General features: G+C 41.9%; 1 protein-coding gene across 1 annotated transcript in view; it reads left to right on the top strand.

The window, feature by feature from the left end:
* The window catches only part of CSTPP1 (centriolar satellite-associated tubulin polyglutamylase complex regulator 1), an 88,997-nt gene that overhangs the window by 61,295 nt on the left and 6,808 nt on the right, over window positions 1-20,894 (top strand). The window contains exons 4-6 of the mRNA XM_074584452.1: window positions 12,338-12,422; window positions 17,898-17,983; window positions 20,532-20,727. Of these exons, the coding sequence (XP_074440553.1) occupies window positions 12,338-12,422; window positions 17,898-17,983; window positions 20,532-20,727 (367 nt within the window). The remainder of the gene's footprint in view (window positions 1-12,337; window positions 12,423-17,897; window positions 17,984-20,531; window positions 20,728-20,894) is intronic.

Genomic DNA, 20,894 nt, shown 5'->3' with positions numbered 1-20,894 from the left:
TCAGCAGTAACTGTATTTGGGGTTTTAGGACTCCTGCCATCTTTTATTTCAAGTAAGGACAGTCCTACATCTTTTAGAGGTTGTGTTTTGTTTCTTGTTTGCATTGTCTTCTCAGTAGCCTACATCACAGCAGCAATCCATCCAGCAGTTTCCACAAAATATGGATCATGCATCCTTTAGGAGAGATCACTTGCATATCATATCCAGTCAAAATCATTTGCTCACTATGCGAAGCTGTCATCCCGCCACTAACCAGTTATACGATATTCCTTCTTATTGCTTCTGCCATAAAGATCCTTACAAAGATCCTGAAGACCCTGCCTCATTATGAGGCTGAAAAAGATTAAACAACTGAACTGTATCTTTTCAGTTTCTACAAGCCAGGATACAGTATGGATTCATCTCTACATTTGTCCTCCAGTAGATGGCCTTTTTTTTTTTTTTCCCCTCTAGAAAGCCCTGTGCAGCCACAAGAAAGTGTCCTTTTTTTTGCCCGCAACAAGAGTTGCTCTTTTGTCTCGTTTTTTACACTTCCCTGATTAGCATAATATATGCATACCATCAGTGTTAGGGCATAATGCTGTAGGATTTAGGGCATTATGCCTGATTTTTCCTCCAGCGAAATATTCTTAACTTGTGGTTCGTGGTAGATGGTCCATGGAAGTGTATTTAGGTGTGAAATAGGTGGCATTTAAGTTAAACTTTGACAAAAATGCATGATGTCCATGAGAAATTTTCAGGATTAATGGAATCTGAAGAGTTTAGAACTTGCTGGGCTGAAGCTTAAAGAACATTAAAAAAAAAAAAGTCTTTGTTTCATTTTTTAGAAATTAATATCAGTGATAAATTCTTATTAAACATGTATTTCTCCATGTGAAATACAGAGAAAATGAACTTCCTTCCTTCTCTCTCTTCTCAGTCTTTTACAAAATAATTATTATCTTTTGGGACACACAGCTCACTGGAGTATTGTAAGAGTTAAAATCAAGAGACATTACAGAACCTTAGCCAAAAGCATACTCTTAAAAGGGGTAGTTGGATGCTTTGTTGTTTCAGGTTTCTCTTAGTGCATTCATTCTGTTCTGCATTCAGACCAGTTCTGTAGTGGTGGTCATTTATAATCATTAATCTAGCTCATTGATATTGTAATGGGCTCTAAACATTCTCTGCGGAGCTTACATGCTCCACTGCATTTCCTTCTAAATAACTAATGATGACTTCTTCAGTCTTGTCATTAACCAGATTACCTTCCTCCAGCCAGTTCTCTTATTGATTTGTTTGGTTTGAGGTTCATTTTCTTCCTAAGGTTTTACACTTATGAAAGAGACTCAGTATCGGCGTGTTTGAGAGCATTTTACATGACTGAACAACACTGCCCAAGCATAGGTCCAGATACTGCAATACTTATTTTTATGAATAGAGACTTTAACTGTTGACTCAGAGGCTCCTAAAAACAACGTCCTTTCCTTTCAGACTGTTTTTCTCAGCATTATAGTTTGTGGAAAAAAATTGGAGAAAACTAGCCAACAGTCTGGGTGCTTGGGATTATACTGCATAGCCTGTATATAAACCTATGTATATATATAAATATACTGTGCAGTAAAGTCAAAGAATAGCCAGGACTATGAATGGCTTTCAGTTCTTGGGAAATTAATGTTTAAATCATGTCAGATTGTTCCAGGTGAACACAAGTGCACTGAGAAAGACGTGCTAGACCATTCAGTGCTCTGTGGATCACAACCAGCTTCCTGAGTTTCAACCACAGTAAGTTGACTGCTTTGTGTAATTGCGTACTGGTGTCACTCTTGGTGGCATGTGGGACTCTCCATTCTTCACAAGCCTGAACTTGTCTCTTTCATGGTTGGGCTCATGATTGACATGTTTCAGAGAAGCAGTATCCGAGTGCCTGCTGTGATGACAGCTGTTGGTGAAGGTGCAGTTAACTGTTCAAAACTTTGCGGTGGATTATTTAATAGTTGATGTGGAGCAGTGACAGGGTGAGACACACAAGGCTGTCCTTGATCATGATCTAAATTATGCCGAAATTTGTTTGTAGCAATTGCACTGTTCCTTGAAAGCCTCTTCCAAACTAGTAGTTAAAAGAGAAAAGTCCAAAACGTTTCCATTTCATTCATTGTTCTGAGAAAATTGTTGACCATTGCACTTCATGCTTTTATATGCCACGGTGAAGTCTGAAACACTTGGGAGATTCAAGGTATTTGAAAATACCTGATCCTACTGGAACTGGTTCACCGGAACCTTTCATTGGTGTTTCCTGGAAGGGCTGGGCTTGAAAGAAACTGAAAGTCAAGGAGATCTTTGATGTGAGATTGCTACAGTAATCTGCAGCATTTCCATAGTTCATCGTATGTCCACCTACCTCCTTTTCTTTGTAGCCCAATGTCACAACTTTTTTCTGCGCCCTGACCCTGTGTGAGCTGTCTGCCAGCTAACTGTGTTTCTTGGGGCACCCAAAGCAGAAAGGAAATACCAAACAGTAACTGAAGACTGTATGCCTCTCCCTGGCCGTAGTCCCATTATAGTCACTAGACCAAGTACATATCTGGGGGGGGGGGGGGGGTTGTATGTAAGGTCCTGTATTGCATGAGATGCAGCTGCATACCACCTGTCCATTTACTCTGCCTGTCTCGTGATGCGTAGCTATGAATTCTTTAGTTGTTTTGAAGATCTTAAGCGTAATGACAACTTGTTTTTTTGAATAGAGGCTGATCCACATCTTGTCTAAAGATTACTGCTGCTGTTTGAGAGCTTGGGGAAATGTTGATGGTCCCCTCCAGTGAAGTGTTGCCGGCATTCCTGTACTTCACTATTAAGATTGCTGTGGGTCCTGTTTCAAGTGGTTGAGCAGTCTGCCCCCCAGATGGCCAGAACTCCAACAGGAATGTTTGCTCCTTATTGTTTACAAGACCAATTAGCTCTGGCATTGGATTGATTATTTTCTCAATGAGTGACTGAAAACTTCTCAAAGTGAGGAAAAATCAACTGTTGAACAAGATAGAAGCAGTCTGAATCTAGTAGTTCACCTATTGCTTGGAAGATCTGCTAGTTACATCTTCAGTGCCATTACAGTGGAAGATAAAAATAGTTTCATGGTCAGCACATACAAAGAGTGTCAGATGTCACAGCATTTCAGTTATAAATTACTCTCACTCTGAAATCGTACCTTATTTCTAGTTTTCTAGTTTATCTGTCTTAAGAGCTGATCTTGTATTATGTTGTTTTGATTTGGTTTTGCTATGCCTATATTTGGTAGATTAAAGTGCCTCTTATTATCTGATGTCATTTCCTTTGTAGCTACCTACAGATCGAGGATTACCAGTGGTGATGTCTGCTGCTCCACAGGCTTAGTTACCCAAGAACATACAACATATTTATAATCCCATTTAACTTCAGATGCTAGGACATTCTTAACATTCCTTACTTGGCTTTTTAATGCCTCTGAAACACGAGGGGAAGTCTGTCATTTTCATACTGTAGTCCACAGAACTAGCCTCTTTGTTTGCTTCAGGCCTATGTCCTTTGGAGAAGGCTAAATGTCCTTTTGGATCATACTCAATGAGCTGAGCAGATCTTTAGAATTATATGTGCTTCAGAATATGCACAGAATTATCTTTGCAAACATTAAAGAAAGCTGCATGGAGAAAATTGGGTGTCCTTGTAGTAAAAAAAGTTTAAGCCTATTTGGTTGCTGTAGTCAATAATGTACTGGTAAACTTAGACCAGGGTCTTTTCTTTGTCATCTTATATCTTTTTGTTTTTCTACTTCTGGAAATACTGACAAAAGTTGTGGCTTCTTCTCTTTTCTTATTGTTTGCTGTTCTTGCACTTCAGGAATTCTGAATTCTTTAAGTTCCAACTTCATTCAAAGCCCCATCCTGTAGTTAAAACAAGAAATGAAAGAGTTAACATTGTCTTTAATGTTGCGTTAGGTATAGTGTTAAGGTTCCCAAAGCAAGTGGAAAGTTCAAACTTGAATCATGTTTCAGGCTGTCGGTGGATTCAGGAATACCACACTGCATCAGTTAAACTCTTCCCCTATTAGAATGTTTTCTCTACAGCCGTGAGAGCTGAGAACTTTTTTTATGTTTCTAATGAAAGTTTTAATTTTTCAGTTAGTGTATGTGCCATGCTAGTAGGCACATAAGCACACCAGATGATAGCCTTGGACTGTATTTGGCCCAGCTCATCCTGCGCTGAGTAACATTCACTCAAAGCTGAAGTAATGCTGCCACATGAAACGTTTGATACTGAGGATAATTATGGGGAATTTGAAAGGGACTAGAGAATGATTAAAGGTTGTATATACAGCAAGATTCTGGATTTTGGCGATAGAATTAGAGCACTTCTGTATAAACTCATTTTTTGTTTTTGTTAATCTGGCAAGTGGTTTATTGATAAAAGGGCTCAAGATCAAAGGGCAGGAAAACAATCACGCTATCTAGAGGATTTTACTCTTCAAAAAACCTTTAGCTCATTCAAAATATGGTGCTACTGGAGCTTTGCCCATAATGAGCCCACTTTTCAGTGAATTTGCTTTTCACATAAACTGTCCAGATTCCCTCCAGAATGGATGAGTTCATTCTTCACATCAGCTGCAGCTGAATCTTTTCCTTCTTACAGGTGTGCCTTGAAACTAGCTTTCTGCTCAACCACAGGGCTAATCCCCTGTAACTGTTCTCTCTTGCAGCACTCCCCCAACAAATCTTTTTAGGTCAGTCTGCTTAGCTCTCCACTATATTTGTCCCAAGTCTGACACAGGTTGTTCCAGGCAAATCTCACTAAACCTCTGTCACTCTTTGCTTTTTCACATCACGAGCTGGGGCTTTCTACCTATTGTCAACAGGAGTCACCTATCCAAGTCTGCTGTTTGCAGCCATGCTCCTTTTGTAGAGTGCAAAACATCTTGTTTCTGAAGACTGCTTGCCTGCAGCAGCACCCCTATCTCTGGCGGGATTTTGCTAGTATTCTCATAGGTCAGGAGAGGCAATCCAGGGTGCAGCCGGTGCTGCAGGTACCCTCCGGAAAGAGCCCCTCCCCAGAGCCAAACTCTAGTAACTGTGCATTCTTCAGTCACCCTGTCTGCTTTTGCTCTCATGTCGGACACAAAGTCTTCTGGGGTCCTTTCCTGAGGATGCCCTGGGGTTTCTTCTGGCAGGACCTAATGGTATCAGTGGAAAGAGTAGATGGGGTTTGTGAATAACCTGAACTCACTGCCTGCTTGGATAGTAAGGATGCCAAAAGTTCTGTCTTAAGAGGGAGGGACTCTTTATCAGGGAGTGTAATGATAGGACAAGGGATAACTGTTTTAAACTGAAAGAGGGGAGATTTAGATTAGATATCAGGAAGAAATTCTTTACTGTGAGGGCGGTGAGGCACTGGAACAGGTTGCCCAGAGAAGCTGTGGATGCCCCTTCCCTGGAAGTGTTCAAGACCAGGCTGGATGGGGCTTTGAGCAACCTGATCTAGTGGGAGGTGTCCCTGCCCATGGCAGGGGGGTTGGAACTAGATGATCTTGAAGGTCCCTTCCAACCCGAACCATTCTATGATTCTATGATAAGAGTATTCACAAACCGTCTTAGCAGGTAAGGTGCAAGTACAGCCAGCAAAGCTGAACGTACTTTTAATTAGGAGGATCATTAATCCTATGACAATGCCTTGAATACATCCTGGACTTTAAGAATTAAAACATCTTAAGCAGGGAATTACCTGAGCTTATTTAACAGTTTATCTCTGCTGAGGAGGGGAGGTTCTGCTCTCCTTTTCTACCTTCTCTCTTCCCTGCACCTGGCCATGCTCTTCCATAGCTTGCTTTGCATGAGCTTTCATGAGATATATCTGGGAGTCAGTTCAATTCACTAGCTCAGGAAAAAAGTTGAATTTTCTCAGCAAGGGGCCTGCTGAGTGCCAGGGCTGGTACAAGGGGTGGTTCGGAACCACGTGGCCAGCAGCAAGTGAGGGGAAAGGAAAGAAGAGAGGGGAGTGAGAGCTGCCCCTTTCAGCAGCAGTAAGGTTTTAGATGGGCTTAACTGCTTGTTGAACTTCACCATCAGGAAGGCAGAGGTAATGCATCCAGTTATTCAAACTAAGAAAATAATTTTTTTGTTAGTATCTAATGAGATTGAGCCAGATGTTGGTACAAAGCCACAGAGTCTATTAAAGCTACTTATATCCAAGAGTCCATGTAAAGCACAGATTCTTGTGTTGATCCATGAAACAGGTTTGACCATTACCCTCTTTAAACTATTCACTAGAAAACCTCCCTTTAAAAATGAAGGTGGTTTTGAGCTAACCTGGCAGAAATCTTTGGCTTCTAATGCATTTTCCTGTCATTTAAAAATAACAAGTGGGTCTCAGTTTTCTTCTGATTTTCCTATGCTAGTAGGAATAGGAATATTTTCTAATGATTGTGGGAGCTGTCTGTACACTTCAAGAGCAGAATGAATCCTGCTGTACACATCTTACGTGAACATGCTTATACAACTTAAGGGGAAAGTGTGTGAGTGCTTACTCTTTATTGTTTGGTTTGTCTTTATTTAGCCTTCCATCTCAAATTATGGGGATAATTATATGACCTGCTGTTTTGCTTTTTTGTTTGTTTGAAAAATAAGGAAAATCAAATTTTAAAATTAGACAAATGCACATTCTGGATCTGGTTTCTGTTTATTTTATATCTCTTCTTGTCAGTGGAAAAAGTGAATTAGTCAAAGAAACAGCCCTTGAATGTTTTTATTTTGTTTCAAATTGTTATTTAAACAACCATTATCTGATGTAACAGGAACAGATCTTTTTCATGATAGGTCATAAAATCTCTCAACACAAAATTTTATAAAATATTAATTGAAAAGAAAGAAAACCTTTTTTTTTATGAGTAGAAAGTGTTATGAGGAGGAAATGGTGGTTTTACACAGCTGTATATTGCTGTTTAGATCCTGCCTGTGGATTAATTTTGCTAGAATTCTTGGTTTTCTGTTTGTTATTAGCCTATTAGCCAGATGTGAGTTGCGAAGTTGCAGTAGTATCAATACACATGTTTATATTCATTTCTTTGTAAAATCACAGCTCCTATAGACAGCACAAGAACACCTAGACTTTTTTGTTTGTTTTTATTCTTTTCTACAGGGTTGTTGCGAACTTGTACGGATATAGAGAAAATCCTAAAGATGTGATACTTAACTTATACCAGAAACATTAAGTAACTAAAGGCCAGGAAAGACTCTCCCAAATTTTTTAAAAAAGTATTATTCTTTATTAGGCTGTTCTCTGTTATATTTCCAGGAGACTGATTTACAGCTCTATGACTTTATGACTCTTGAATGACTTCATGACTGTGGTAGAAAAGCAACCTGTGGAAATTGTGTGTCCTACCATAATCCATAGGGGAAGGTTACATTGCCCAGGGCTCCAGCCTGCTTGGGTAGTGGTTGTACATAGAAGAGGATGGGAATAGGGAACTTTAATGTATATTCATCAAGGCAGTCCTCGTGTTGATGGGAAGTTACTAATGTGACTTTTTGGGGCACTAAATATTCTCCTGCTTTGGGCATGTTTATAGCTGTCACAGAGTTGTGACAGCATTGCAGATAGCTACTTCTTGTGCCAGAAGCAGCCTAGATACAGCAATTCAATGACTGCAATTCAGGCTAATTCCTAAATATTTATTGGCTTCCTGGGTAGATTTTACAGCCTGCACTGAGCTCCGGGCTTCTGTGGCTAGGCTGCTGTTGGTATAAAAGATAACTAGTTTAAAGATAGCTCAGGTGTGTCTACATGTCATGGTTTAGGCTGGACTGGCCAATAAATGAATGACACTTCACTCATGACACTGACAGCAGCATAAATGCATCATTTGGCATTCCCAGAGTTTGCATCACTTTGGGTCAGGTGCCGTCTGTCAGCCACATTCAATCTGGGAACAAAGCTGGTAAAAACAATATGTGTTTTAAAAGACAGAGAAACACGAAGCAGCTGCCTTCATGTTTCCCAAAGGTAGGCCATTTCTGTCCAGAAAGTGGTGTTTATTTTCTAAGGCTGTGCCCCATGGCCAAACTTCCATCTCCACTACGCCTCTGAAACATGAGGAAGAGTCTGCCTCAGGCACTAAAAGATAATAAACTACTCACAGACAGTGAGATCTGTGGGGAAGAGTCAGGATTTCACTAGTGGCACGGTAGTAGCAAGCAGAATGGGCTGGGCAGGAGTTTGAAGACCAGTTCAGCAAAAACGGTGACTGAACGGTTAAAGTACTTCTGTGCAACTCCAGCCACCCCGCTTCACTTTTCTGTACTTACTCTATTAAGCCTCCCATCTCCTTCTTAGTGTACCGCTGTTTTAAAATCACTTTGGAATTTGTTATTAGCTGCTTTGTAGTAGAAGAGCAAAGTGGTATGTTCAGCTGTAAATGAACATGGTTAACATGCAGATTGCAATCAGTCTCTCTCCATCATAAGCAGGTGGTATGACCAAGTTTGTTCCACTGCGAGAGCGTGGTAGCGTGCATATAGCTCATTGCCCTTTGCTGTGGGGGTCAGATTTAAACTCTCCGTGATTTGCTTCATTTGTTACTGGAACTTGAGATACAGTAATTTGTGGTAGCAACCAAAGTAGCAGTTGTGGATTCCAGTTTTCACTCATTCTGACTGGTACCTTCCTTCTTTTCTTTCTTTCTTCATCATGCAGCGTTGAACACTATTTACTCAGCTGTGGCCTGGAGACAGGACGGAGCAATGTGGTCATGCACCAAAACTGCCCTTGTTTATTCCAGGCAGCTCTTGGCAGACAATATGGTGCATGGGCAAATGTAATTTTCTGCATAGTCTTCACTGACCTTGCTGTAGGGAATAGGAAAACAGTCATCACAGCAAACTCTGGACACCTCCTAAGGTCTGTGGTGACCCCCCCTTCCTGTGTAATAGGTACCCATCTGTAGTCTGAGAGATTGATATGATTTATTGGTCAGGCGCCTGGGGTGTCTACAGGCTGACTTGTGTTATGGCCTAAAAGAGCCTGCCTGCATACTTCGGTGACTAATTTGGTGCCATCTCTCCAGGCATAAGAAGCAAAGGCCTTCTTTCTTTAGAGAAGGAACTCCTCTGCACCACTTCAGCTTTGTATGCAGTTCCCATCTAAATAGACCATTTGTTCTAAGACTAAAACTATAATTAATCCCACTTTTATTGGCAATGAACTTCACCCTCTGATGTGCTGGCTGAAGAAGGTTCTGCCACCCTTTCCCAAAGTCTTTTTGAGCAGACTTCTGCTTTGTTCTATGTTGTTTCGTTGTTTTGTGATGGAGGAGTAAGGATGATGCTGTGACTTGGTGTGAAGAGGGAGGCGAAGAAAGCGTAAATTATTATGTTTTAAAAGTATCTTATTTCCAGCAAGTGAGAGATCTCCATTTATGCTTCAAAACTTGCTCGAGGGCCCAGTTACCCTCTCAAGCTGCTTTTGTCTAGCAACCTGCAAGTGCAACTTTCTCAGGAAACCTCATCCTTAAAAAAAACCTTAAACTCCTTCACCTTCAGGGGGAGAAAAGAGAAGGCCAAGGTTCAGAATTAATGAAAAGGGCCTTTGCTGATGAAAGTGGGCAGATTATCCTCCTAGAGCCTGTCTGTTCTGAATGCGTGAGGGATGCTTTGTACACTGCTGGACACCACACTGTGAAAATCTAAAGAGGATCAAAGCAGAGCAACAGATATGATTGGGCTAGGTAGGGAGGGATGTAGAAGGTAAGATAAGCAGATTCAACTTTAAATAAATATAGTTATCAGTTAAATAGATTGAACAAGATACAGTATGAAGAAAGGGCTATTGTAATGATCTGTTGACAAGTGAAAAGAAAAAATAATGGAGAGCAAGAGGTATAAAATAATAGGAATTTGAACGTAAGCAAACAAAAAATGTAAATTGAGTATGGCGTGAAGCTTCCAAATGGTGTGACTCCTTCAGACCAACATGTAGACTCTTTAGGCAAAAATCAGAAGCTTAACGCCCAGCATTATTCCAAGCTAGATTTAGAAAGCCTTGAAGAGTAGTTGTAAGAGGTCTATACTGTTCTCTTCAATTATGAGAAAGTGTCTGTTTCAAAAGAGCCTTTTAACGCCCAACTTCTCTCTTTTCCTGTAACCTGCTTCCTGTGTTGAGCCTATTGAAGATGATTTTATGAAATTTGCATGTACCTTACATGGTCAGATAGTTTTCTGAAGAACTTAGGACCAAAATCTCTATTGCTATACATGACTGTTGATCTAACAAAATAATAGAAGAAAATTTTCTTTCCTTTATGTGGTGTCATGAAAGAGAAATAGCAAGCTGAAAATTCAGTTAAAAATATGCATCTTCCTGCTCATGATAACTGTGACTTTTTCAACAATATTCTTTTGCAGTTATACGTAAAAATTGGTGATACTTTCCTTGATGAAGTTCTTTCAAGGAACTGATGAGGTAACATTGCAGGAGAAAATGCCACCATTCCACTGGATACCATGATTAACCCAAGCTCAGATGTATATTCACTGAAGGACCAACATAGCATCTGCAATAGAGAGGAGCCTCTGATCTGTGTTTTAGGAAGAAATGACAATACAAAAACAGTTACAGTGCCCTCCATATTCTCACAGACATCTGTAATTTCAGTGCAGTCACAGAAATGTAATTCAGCTCAGTATTCAAGCTTTGGAAGAAGAGAGATTCTGATGTGTTTATCCCTACAGTAAATAGGTTGCACAAATCCCTGCAATGGTATTGTAGTTCTGCACGGGCTGAGACTTGCTTGTGTTATAGCAGATTTCTGACTGCAGAGTTGGCTTTTCCAGACAGAGCAAAATCACCTTTTCATAGCATGACCCTAAACCTAAGGTGCTTCATTAGATAGAATGTCCTCCCAAGAGCAGTGCAAAGTATAGTACTCTAGAGAGTGTCTATAATGGATGTCAAAGAGTCTGACAACAGTGTTTTTCAGCTATAGAGCTTCCTGAACCAAAGAGAAAAATAGTAGTGCTCTCTTCTCTTTTGTCCGCTTCCCTAGCTAATAATGTGGGTAAAGGAAAAATCTCTAACTTGATTTTGGTGACAGTCCTCCTGCAGTATTTCTTTAGTCAGCATTGAAAATACTAATTTGGCTGGGTTGGTTGTCACAGAGAAATGTCCCTTTGATTCTGCATACCTGCCTCTTGAAACATCTAACAAAGGCGCAGCATTTTCCCTTTCTCTTGCTTTTGTCAAACTGCCAGGCTTTGAGAAGTTGTGGAGATACGGAGAAGTGGCTGTCAACTGGGACGTTATTGATTATTTAGATTAGAGACTAAGGAAGGCTAAGATGTGTCTGTGGCAAAAGAACTCATGCTCTGTATCTCAGTCCTAATGCCTGTGCCCTTTGGATCCCCTCCCTGACTACTGCTTGGCTCTACTTCCACCCCTGGCTCTTTCTTCCATACTTTGCATTCTTCTGTATATAGAAGTACTGCAAAATTGCTGCTGTTCAGCTAGTCTTCTCCTTAACTCCAGTCCACAGCCTTTTGGACTACGAACATACAATCATGTAAGGCTTTTTGACATCAGGATGTTTCCATTCCCTTGGGATCCTGTAAGCTTCCCTAAGAGTCACCTCTTTTAGGCTCCTTTTGCTGAACCACAGAGGCCTTTCTTGACCAGTCTGTCACAAAGCTTCTCTCTAAAACATGAATCATTTGATTGGTTTTCTTGTGTTTTTTGGATCTTTGTTTTGTGCTTCCTATAATACAGTGACCAGATTTGTACATGTTATTCCAAAAGAGACCGTCCAGCTGCCTTACCAAATGCCAAAGTAATAACGTCTGTGGTTTATACTCTGTAGCCTTCCATACACAACCCAAAAACCTTGTTTGCCTTTGTTACTGCTGCCAGATGTTCTGTGGATGGTTTTCAGGCATATTGTGGTGAATGTCACCATGCCAGTGAATTTCAGCAAATTTAAGCAACTTTGAAATGATTCCTTTTTCCACATGGTTATATTCAAGTCAAACCAAACTGTGTTCTCACTTGAAACTGCCCTGTTTTGGTTACCTCTTTTTCACACTGAATCACTACCTGTTACCAGTTTCTCTGCAGGATTCTTTTCAATAGGATTCCCCTGTTATCAGGCCTCTTTCTGATTGTCTTTGCTGGAAACTATCTGCAAAGCCCAGCTCTGAGGATCTAGGAGCAGTGACATTGTCATTAGTACCCAGTCTACTTGAATTGAGAGTAGAAGGGAATATGAGGTTTTTTTCCTAGAGAGGAAGCAAGGGGAGGGAACAGCCTGGAAAAGAATTATGATGTTCTCGCCTCTCTCTTCCTGCAGATCTGCTGACAGCACAGGAATACCACTGCCTGCTGCAGCTGCTCTGCCCTGACTTCCCGGTGGAACTCACTCAGAAAGCAGCAAGGTGGGTCCTCATCCTCTCTTTTAAGGAAAGGTCAGTCCTACACACATGGACTTAGGAACTAGATCCGTGGTTAAAGTTATGGACAGGGACCTTCAGCTTTTAAGATTTTGGGGAAAAGAGGTTTTGAGGTTAAGATCAAGGTGTTTTTCTAGCAATGAGAAAGAGCGTACATTGAAGGTATACAGGAACAATATATATCAGTGCAGAATGCTGCTGCTGGCTCTACATTCAGAAGATGAGTTGTGTATAAAGCATGTTAGCCAATGATTTTAAAGTCTATTTCAAATACTGTTTACCATCTTCAAAATATGTTCCCCTTCACCCCAGCTTCCTATGGTTGATCACGTTTAAAAGGTACTAACCTCTGAAGGATTGCCAGTGTTTTAAAGTACGTTAGCTAAGAACATGGTAGCTAATCTGTTTGAAATTTTATTTGAATCTACACAAGGCCTAAAGCAGATAGATGGCTCAGGGCACTGATAATGTGATATGGAATTTTTTACTGATAGTGCTTGCTGGTTCCAGTCCAGCCCAGGCAGTTGATTATTAACTATCTGATAGTGAAAATGTAATAAGGTATATGCATCTGTTGGGGTGGGGGGTCAGTTCAGATCTCAGCAGGAGTGTGCAGGCACACACACACGCACACGTATAATCACAGCAAGGTTACTGAATAAATGCTCTTATTCCTAGCCATCTCAGCAGAGGGGGCATAGAAATTTATCTTTTTTCATGGATATAGATATGACATTTGGAAACAGGATCCAGACACATGATTGGGATATTAGCTGTTGCCTGTGTTGTTCATGGCCTAAATGATGAAAAGATCTTCATTTTCTATTTGTCATGCTGTTATCTTTCTTTAGCATCAGAGTCCCATGAAAATTATATTAAGGAAAGTGAAAAAGACATGTTATCCATCTGCTCGTACTTCCACTTGGCTGATTCTCTGAATTCTTCCCTGGCTCCTATGTGCTGCTATCCGAGTTGAACTGCAGTTAAAGCTGTGTCTGTTCAATTAAAATGAAAAGTAGAGCGCCACTTTTCCCTCTAGCTCATCAGTGGGCTTTTGGGGCTCCACAGAGTACAGTTGCTTGGCCTCCAATGCCAGACTGAAAAAGAATGCTAACCCTGCAGCAGGGCTGTATACGCTGCTTCCTTTCATGGAGGTACACAGGCACCAGTCCCGTCTGCCAGTGTGCGTTTCATAGGGTTCCAGCTGAGCTGAGCAGGAATTTGTGATGGTGCATGAAAGGAGGCTTCAGCATATCTACACATGTTATGATGTTTGTGTCAAGGAATTTAATCCACAAGGCTGTTGTAAACTAGAGGCCCCACTCAGGGGCCTGCTGCACTGTTGTGCGTGTGCAGTAGAGACAGACGAGCCGGCTTTGGGAGCAGGTGTTGGAGAGAAATGAGATCTCTGTCAGAGGCACCCAGGCTCAGGTGGGGATGACCTCACTCCTACTTTTGGCTGGCTAGAGACTTACTTACACATTGCTATTATTCTGTTACAAGCTAATCTAGTTGAACAATTTTAATAAAACTTGCCATAATTCTAAACCATCTTTCTCTTTCCTTCCAACTGTTACTCACTCTCTCGTCCTCTTTCTGGTCTACGCTTTCCATTGTCTTCCTTGGTCTCTGCCGGTTTGGAAGGTGAACCCCGCAGGCCGTCTTCTGGCACCAGCTGACCAAGTCCTTGCAAAGCGTGAATGTCATATGCAAACCTATGGACATTGTTCCTCCTTCAGTCTGCACACCCCCAACAGATTTGTTGCTAATTTGCTTAGGAAAGGAATTAAAGTAGCGGCAGGAGTAGCCAGAGCATTCACTGATACAGCCAGGACCTGTGTAATTATTGGCACTCTTGGAAAGAGAGCAGTTGTAGTTGTAGTTTCAGTGCTGCATGACTGAGATGATCTCACAGCACGGTGCACTCCACTCGTCCAGGAGCTGTTGCTATGCACTGATAACAAACACTGGGAGTAAGATCAAGAAATGTCAGAGCAGAAGAACAGAGGCTACAACAATATAGGTTTTATTCTCATGACACCAGCAAGCTCCATTTCTCTGTTATGAGTGCCACACAAATGCAGAAGTCATACACAAAAAAGAACCAGGCTATCTCTGAGATTTCTTGGGTGTTTTTTTCTTCAAAGGGTTACAGCCATTAGCAGATTGAAGATTTTAATCTACAGAGATACCTTTGATCTTCAGAGAGGCTTTTTGCCTTTCTGAATCTCGAAATTGCAGAAGGCCAGAAAATGAAGGTATTTTTCTGGTTTCATGCCGTGATTCCAAGATCTATACCTGAGCATTGACTTTTTTCTTGTAGTAGAAACACAAGGAACTTGCTGCCCGCATTTGAGTAGCAAGAGCTGAGTAGTTCACAGCTCGTCTGCTGTTTTATGTGGTATGGGAGCTCATGTTGCACTGATCAGTGCTAACCAAAGTGGGGCTTGCACGTCTGTACCCCTGTTGTTAAAAGGTTGCCTGAGAGTGCAGATCTTGCCCTTTTTGTATGTTCCGCGTATTTTTGCCTCCATGTATCAGTAAACAAACCAATTCCCTGAAGGCTCATTTGAGCCAGCCTGGCCTTAAGACAGATTGTGTCAGTTAGCCTTTAATGGTAGCAGAGAATAGTAAAAGTCCTTTCAACTTGCCTGGTCTAGAGTTTGTCCTGGGGACATCCTGTCTAGTCTGGGTTTCTGAGATTTTAACCGCAATCAGTAGATCATAAAGTTTCCCCATTGGCACAATAGCAAGGCTTTTCTGCCAGCCAAACCCACTCGAACCCTGAAAGACCATTACACCCTTCACCAGAGTCCCTCAAGTGTAGGCATCTTTCTTCAGTCGTTTCCAAAGTTTCTCCTTGATTTTCATTATTCATTGAGCGCTGACTACTAACTTTGTAAATAAGTCTGTGCCCCTGAGGGCTTAAAGTCTAATTTGGACAAGAAAGAACGAATAAAGAATCACTTGAAATATCAGCTACCTGATGAACTCTTTTGAGTTGCAGTTCAGACTCAGATTTCATCCTCAGTTTTGGTCCTGCTGTCTGGGTTATAGTCCATGGCTAGGATTCTCTCCTTGCCAGATATTTCAGGGAAGAGGTGCAGATACATTGCATATGATGGTCTCCCAGCTTCCCTGACTGCTCAGTCAGCTGGCTACGTGGGGAAATAACCAGCTGCAGTCAATCTCCTCATAAATGATTGTATTGGATTTAAAGACTTCTCAACATTTCCGGAGTGCAGACTCCTGGGCCAAGTGGAGTCAGTAACCCAGCACCAGAGTGCACCTGCTTCTATTTAGACGCTCCTCCGTCACATATGTGCTGTACAGCCTTCCTTAGAGGCTCCTTGCTGTCTTTAACAGCAAGAAATGTCCAGCAAATTCTCAGACCTCTGCCTACTTCCTCATGTTCTCTCTTCCAAGAAAGTGACTGGGACTTGGTGCTGCAGAGCACAGCCATTGACCATAGCTTTAGATTTAACAAGTTAAATGAGTTGATTGTCACGAAGGTGATATAATATTGTCTCTCCGCATAATGAATACATAAAAAACCTCTCCACTGTTGTTCTCCTGCATCTCCAGGATGGAGAATTGCACTGACAGAAGCTTTGGAGCTTATGCTTTGAGGGTATCTAGGAGACAGACCATCACTTCAAAGGAGGGAGTGCAGCTCATCAGCGATACAGCCCATCGCATTTCCAGTGCTTAAATAGTGGTTGGAAACACCAGTGGCTGAGCAGTATTGCCTGAGAGATGAGGATGCTCTGCCTGCCAGCTTCAAAGCTATTTCCTTGATGTGGCCACTGACAATCTCAGTAACATGCTTATTAGTGAGAATTAAGAACTGAAGCTACTGCTTCTTTAGACAGGAGGAGGTGGCTTCTGGAACATAATAAATAAATCAGAAGCACTTTGACATCTTCAAAGGGTTTTGTTTTAAATACTGGTTTTTCTCCTGGGGACCCTCTTAGCCCCAGTCTTTCTTCTTTGAGATAATTAATTCAAGCTGCTCTGCATGTTTGATTTTGCCACAGTGAACAGAACTGGTCTGAGTGGCAGAGAAGTCTTGCAAGATCCTATAACTCTTCTAGGTCAGCCTCCCACACAGCTCCCTTTAGTCTTTTACATGAGACAGGACAGTGTTTCCCCAGTAATGTGTTTAGACCATTGATGCTGCAGGAGTTGGTCCGTGGATTGCATTTGGCCTCGTGTTCAAAAGGGTCCTACTAGATGAGCCGTACTTTGGCTATAATGAACTGGTAATCCTTTTCGTATGAGATGATATGCCAGATACTGACTGTACAGGGTCAGTAGACCTGCACACAGTTGAAGAGGAGTACCAACTACCTTTCTGTAGCATCGTCTGAATGCTCTGTTTTTTCCTATAGAAGTGGAGTGTTTCCTTCTGTTTTTCAGTCTCAGCTGTCATTGATCAGCCCAAGTTTGATTTTCCCCACTTCAGAGACTGACCTTTTCATCTTATGTAGTGGCAGTGACAAGAGCATTGTTGGTTTTAGTTTTTTTTTTTTTTTTTATTTTATGAATGCTTTTGCCCTAACTTACTTCTGAAATCCAGAGTTTTTTCCTGAAAGGAGGAGTTGGACTTTGGTATCACTTATACTTCATCTTTATGGCCCGTGACTGATACTTTTCATATTCATGAAGTATGCTTCAAAATAGGGGTGCATGTAGCTCCCTACATGTACCTTGGGCTTGACAGAGAAAAAGAAGACATTGTCCCTGGCCCAAGAAGTCTTTGGTTTCCACGGAATTTGACCTGATAGTCAAATGATAGACCTGATCGATATGAAGAGAGACTGATTTATTCATTGGGAAGGGAGAACAGGATATTCACAATGTGTAATTAGAAAGCTGATTGTTGGTGCAACGTTATTTCCTCTGTAGTCAAATGGAGTTTGTTTGAGTATAGATTAGGAATTGATAACTGTTGTTATCCTTATGAATCTGAAAATATCCCAGTTTGATGGACTTGGGTATACAGAGGAATAGCGTAAGTTTCGTTCTGCTTACACCAGTTTAATACTCATTTAACTGTCTTGTCTGTAGCACAATTATTCTTTGTCTAGCCATGTGAACCAGCCTTGCAGTTTTTATGCCGGTGTTTGTCCCATCATGTCCACCAGGCTTTGAATGCTTGACAATCCATGTCACACTGCTCTTTTCACACTGTAGCTGAAGTGAATGATAGCATTGACATTCAGGATCTTCTCCTTGCTGCAGGTTCTCAAGCTGCCTTCATTTTATATTAGGGTGTCCACATCCATGCAGCAGTGGGTATTCCCGGTCCTCTCTCCTAACCTCTTATAATGGGCCAAGCCACTGGAAGTCCTCAGTTGCACATAGCTCCCCAGCTGCACTTTCTCTAGATCTGGTGTTCCTGGTTACAGACTTTAGTTCTTTTGTAGATGCTAAACTGTTTCTCTCCTCTTATCCTAGGATTGTGTTGATGGATGATGCTATGGATTGCCTGATGTCTTTTTCCGATTTCCTCTTTGCTTTCCAGATCCAGTTCTACTACTCAGGTAAATACTGGGAAGCTGATGACTTCGCCCACTAGTATAGTACTACAACCTTACAGCTTCCCAGTCCCTGCACTTTTTTGAAACTTGTAAGGATATGGTTTTTCACAGAAAATATATACATAATGGAATCTACTGATGAAAGGCATCACTGATGCCAAGAGATTAGGAGGCTTCATAAGGAGGTTCCAAGTTTTTGTGAATAACAAGACACCTGTAACTGTTATGACTTATGCATGTATTTGTCTTAGCCTTGAGAAATAAATTTCCAGCTTTATCCAGAGTATGTTAGCACCTAAGAAATTACTTTTACTAGGAACATTTTTTTCCTTTCCTTAATACAGCATTTCTGCCCCGAAAGTATTGGTCCCTGCTGGAGACAGGTTAAGAAAAGCCCACCAGCTAATGCCTTCAAAGGAAAAGGGCCTGGGCAAATAGATAAAATTCTTGCCCCTAATATTCACCCAACCACGAACTGGTTTCAGCTTAAAGAGTTTCTGAACTGGGTATAGTTTCCATGGATTTAGGAACCCCCAGTGGACTCCTCTCCCAAGAACTTCTCCAGCCTCCCCTTGTAACCTCCACAACACCTTTTGGCAAGGAGTTGCACAGGTCTGCCACCCTGCCACCTGTCCCATGAGGAACCACCTCTCATTTGATTTGAGAGCCCCTATTTGGAAGGGAAAGTGAACAGTTAATCCCCATCTAGCTTCTTCACATTGTTGGTCATTTATCATATTCTACCCCACTCCCCCAGTTTGAGGGAGTTTAACTACATGGGGTACTTCTTTTAAAATTCTTGACAGGAAAAGTATAAATCCAATAATATTAGTTTGTGTGTGTGTATTTACATATGCTCACCCATACGCATACGTCTGTAAAAATCACCAGGTATTTTTAAACTAAAGTTCAGGAGACAAGGGAGGGAAGCTTGGATGAGCATTCAGGTCCTTGTTCTGTACGGGGAGACTGCTTTAAAATACTCTGGCCTGTTTGTCCTGTCGACCCTAAAATGTGGTCGAGGAAAGGGAATCTCATTCAGGGACCTGCTCAGGTGGGCAAAAAGAGGGAAGCGCTTCCTTTGTCGAAGTTAGATGTGCTCCCAAGCGCTGGGGGACTGCTGGGGTGCCGTTTACTCATCTCCCAGCGTAGAGCACTTTCTAAAGGCAACATAAGCTCATGGATTTCTGTCCACTCGCACTTAAATAGCTCCCTCTGATGGACGTAGCTCACAATTGGCCTCGACCAGGCAAAAGGGGCTGGGTTTGGATACTGGGAGACGCTGCCTAGAAGCTGTGGTGGAGCATAGTCTGTGGTCAGAGAGCAGACTTGGGTGGCCTGCTGATCTAATCAAACCTGTCAGTTCCCGTCTCTATAGCAGTTAAGAGTCAGCTGCTATCCCTAATAAAAAAATCTCTTTTTCTAGTACTTCTCTGTATAATACTTCCCCTGTAACTTCCCTGTACATATCACAACATTATCCATGACAATCCATCAAAGAGAAACAGTTCAAAATGGTGATTTTGGGTTGGGCAGAATCAGACTTGTAATGCCTTTAGCCAGGGACAGAAAATGTGTTTGGAAAGTTTTTCTCTGATATAACAAATATTTCCACTGAGCTGCAGAACCTCAACACAGCCTCAGGGCCCGCTGACATCCTGCCTTTCCTCTTCACCCGCCTCACGCACAGCATTACACTTCCATTCACTTGGGACTTAAATGCCACTGGAGTGCTCACAAGCTCGTCCTTGTGTACACACACAAAAAAACATCCCATCCTTGTCCTGTTCACCCAGGCACAATGCACACACGCAGCCTGTCATATGCTCTCCCACCAACCCACACACATGCAAACCACTCCAAATGGAATCTAGATTTGTAAACTGCTGACCACATCCATAAACAAACTTGTTTAAATTTAGACTCTTGCAGTAAACAGTGGGTAGTATGAGGAGCCTGGGGAGAGGCTTTCTGCCAACTCTAGCCCTGACCTGCCCTGGCCCTTCCTCTAGATCCCGTGTTATATTTACTTTGGAGGAGCACAGAGACAAGCTGGGATACAGCCTGGAGCCCTGACTAACTTGCTCCCTTTCCTCCCGTTGCAGCTCCATATAGTTTGTTTCCAACTTGGGTGAGTTCTTAATCAGTGGCAAGAGATGGTGAAGGAAAACCTTTTAGACTTTGCAAACTAGTTTGGTGTTTGACGTTAGCTTTCATGCTCTGCTGTTTAATCCATGTGCTAGCTAGCCTCTGTTCCCTTGAGAAAAATCTTGTTCAACAGAGTGAGTGGCCTCTCATAATCATCCCAGAGTGAGTGGCCTCTCATAATCATCTCGACAGGAAGAAGCCGGCAGCTTATATGGAAATGGCTGGTTGTGCCTGCATAATATCTGATCTGAATATGCAGGATGGCGTAGTGTTGTGCTTATTTCCTGCTGGTGCTATGTACAGCACAGAGCAAGGTATGACAGTTTAATCCCACAGCTGGTAGGTCAAGAGAATGCTTTGCTGGTTATAGCCCTGAGTTCTAAGTCCCTTTCTGTTTTTTCAGAGTTCCTGGAAAGTGTGGCTGCCATTTATCAAGATCTACTGGCTGGTAAGAATCCAAATACTGTGATTGTGCCAACATCATCCTCTGGGCAACATAGGCAGCGCCAACCCCCAAATGACTGCAGCCCACTCGATGGGGTAGAGGCATCTCTCTTCTACCAGTGCCTAGAGTCCTTGTGTGACAGATCAAAATACAGGTATGAATGGAATCCAAAACACGGATTTGAAGTCTGTGTCTTTGGAGACCCTTTGTAAGGTTGAAGCTGTGAAGAAATGCAGGCCTTTGAACAAGCTGTAACTCACAAATAGATGTCATTGGGGGAAGTATGAAGGGAGAGATCATAGCCAAACCACTTTAACCGGA

This window comes from Larus michahellis, chromosome 4 (assembly GCF_964199755.1).
Source record: "Larus michahellis chromosome 4, bLarMic1.1, whole genome shotgun sequence".
Taxonomy (NCBI): Eukaryota; Metazoa; Chordata; class Aves; order Charadriiformes; family Laridae; genus Larus; species Larus michahellis.
This window is presented reverse-complemented; position numbering and strand designations above follow the sequence as displayed.